The 1,336-nt window shown below is 39.9% G+C and overlaps 1 protein-coding gene across 1 annotated transcript; it reads right to left on the bottom strand.

Annotated features, from left to right (window-relative positions):
- Positions 1–418: 418 nt before the first annotated feature.
- On the bottom strand, positions 419–765 carry SARC_16360 (hypothetical protein; the record flags this gene model as incomplete). Its single annotated transcript, XM_014289533.1, has 2 exons — positions 419–563; positions 676–765. Coding segments are annotated over 2 exons (235 nt in total), but the record flags the coding sequence as incomplete, so codon positions are not given.
- Positions 766–1,336: the final 571 nt, after the last annotated feature.

The following is a 1,336-nucleotide window of genomic DNA, read 5'->3' as shown; positions in this document are numbered from 1 at the left end:
AATTTGTGTATGTGTGTGTGTAGGTATGAACGATGTGGTGTGTGGTGCGAGTGTGTGTCTGTAGCATATACTGAGTCTATCCGGATACGTATAATATCACTCAAAACACTAAAACCCTAAAACACAAAAACCCTAACACACTAAAACCCCAAAACATGATACGTATAATGTGTTATGTTTGGTGTGACGTTGCGTATAAGCAGAAAATATGACGATAATTCCACATAGCTACAGCACCAACTAGGAAACAACCGCTACCCCCACTCAGTCGTTCGATATCACCTGTATATATATATACATATATATATAAACTTACATACATATATATGTATACATATACACACACACACACATATATATATATATATATATATATATAAATTCTATCCATAGTAAGAGGAATGTACTCCTCACGTACCTTTTGAGTACTCATCGGCCAGCCCAAAGTCCCTCAAATGCTCGAGAATAGCTGGCTCGGTGGTTTCTCTCCTGTCTGTACCAGCGGCTATAGACGCAACTTTCTCATCGTATTGGCGAACGAGCGCAAGAACGTAAGGTGAACACTGTACAGGTACGTGTGACCAAAGGTTTAGGGTTTAGAGTCTGAATATAAGGTGGACGGATTGAGCCACACACACTCTTTAGAGATGAAGCACTACAGAAACACACACTTACGTCGCGTTCGATCTTGGCGAGCGGCCACCAGAACGTATCCTTCGAGCTATTCCGTTTAATTTCATATTCTAGTGGCACACGGATCGACATGAAGAATTAGTGCGGTGACAAAATAGTGTGACAAAATAAGGCGATGAGAAAGTGGGTGGTGACGCAATGGCGTCGGGTTTTCTGGTGTCGCAGTCTCAATGGGCAGCTACACATGCAAGCCCGCTATAACCATAGAGCGTATATATATATATTAAAATATGTATATACTTGATTTATAGCTATAGACTAGCGATAGCATATATAGTCACGGACTTATAGGCAAGTGTATATATATATATATACCTGAACTTATAGCGTTGGTATATATAGCCATAGACTTTGAGTGTTAGTATATAAAGCCATAGAGTGATAATATAATATGTAAAACAATTTAAAACGGTGTACCAATCAGACGAGCACATACGTGCATGGCCAGTAGCTATGCCTACACGCGCCAGTAAACACAGATTTCTTAATAAGAATACTTACCTACCTAGTCTGCTCGTTTTCAGCACACGTCCTCTATATTTGTCATGACATGCATGTAATACACTCACGTATATACCCTGATAAGGACATTTACCTATTTAGTATGCGAGTTTCAGCGCGCCTCCATGTGTACTACACACAC

This window comes from Sphaeroforma arctica (genome assembly GCF_001186125.1).
Source record: "Sphaeroforma arctica JP610 unplaced genomic scaffold supercont1.7892, whole genome shotgun sequence".
Lineage (NCBI taxonomy): Eukaryota > Ichthyosporea > Ichthyophonida > Sphaeroforma > Sphaeroforma arctica.
This window is presented reverse-complemented; position numbering and strand designations above follow the sequence as displayed.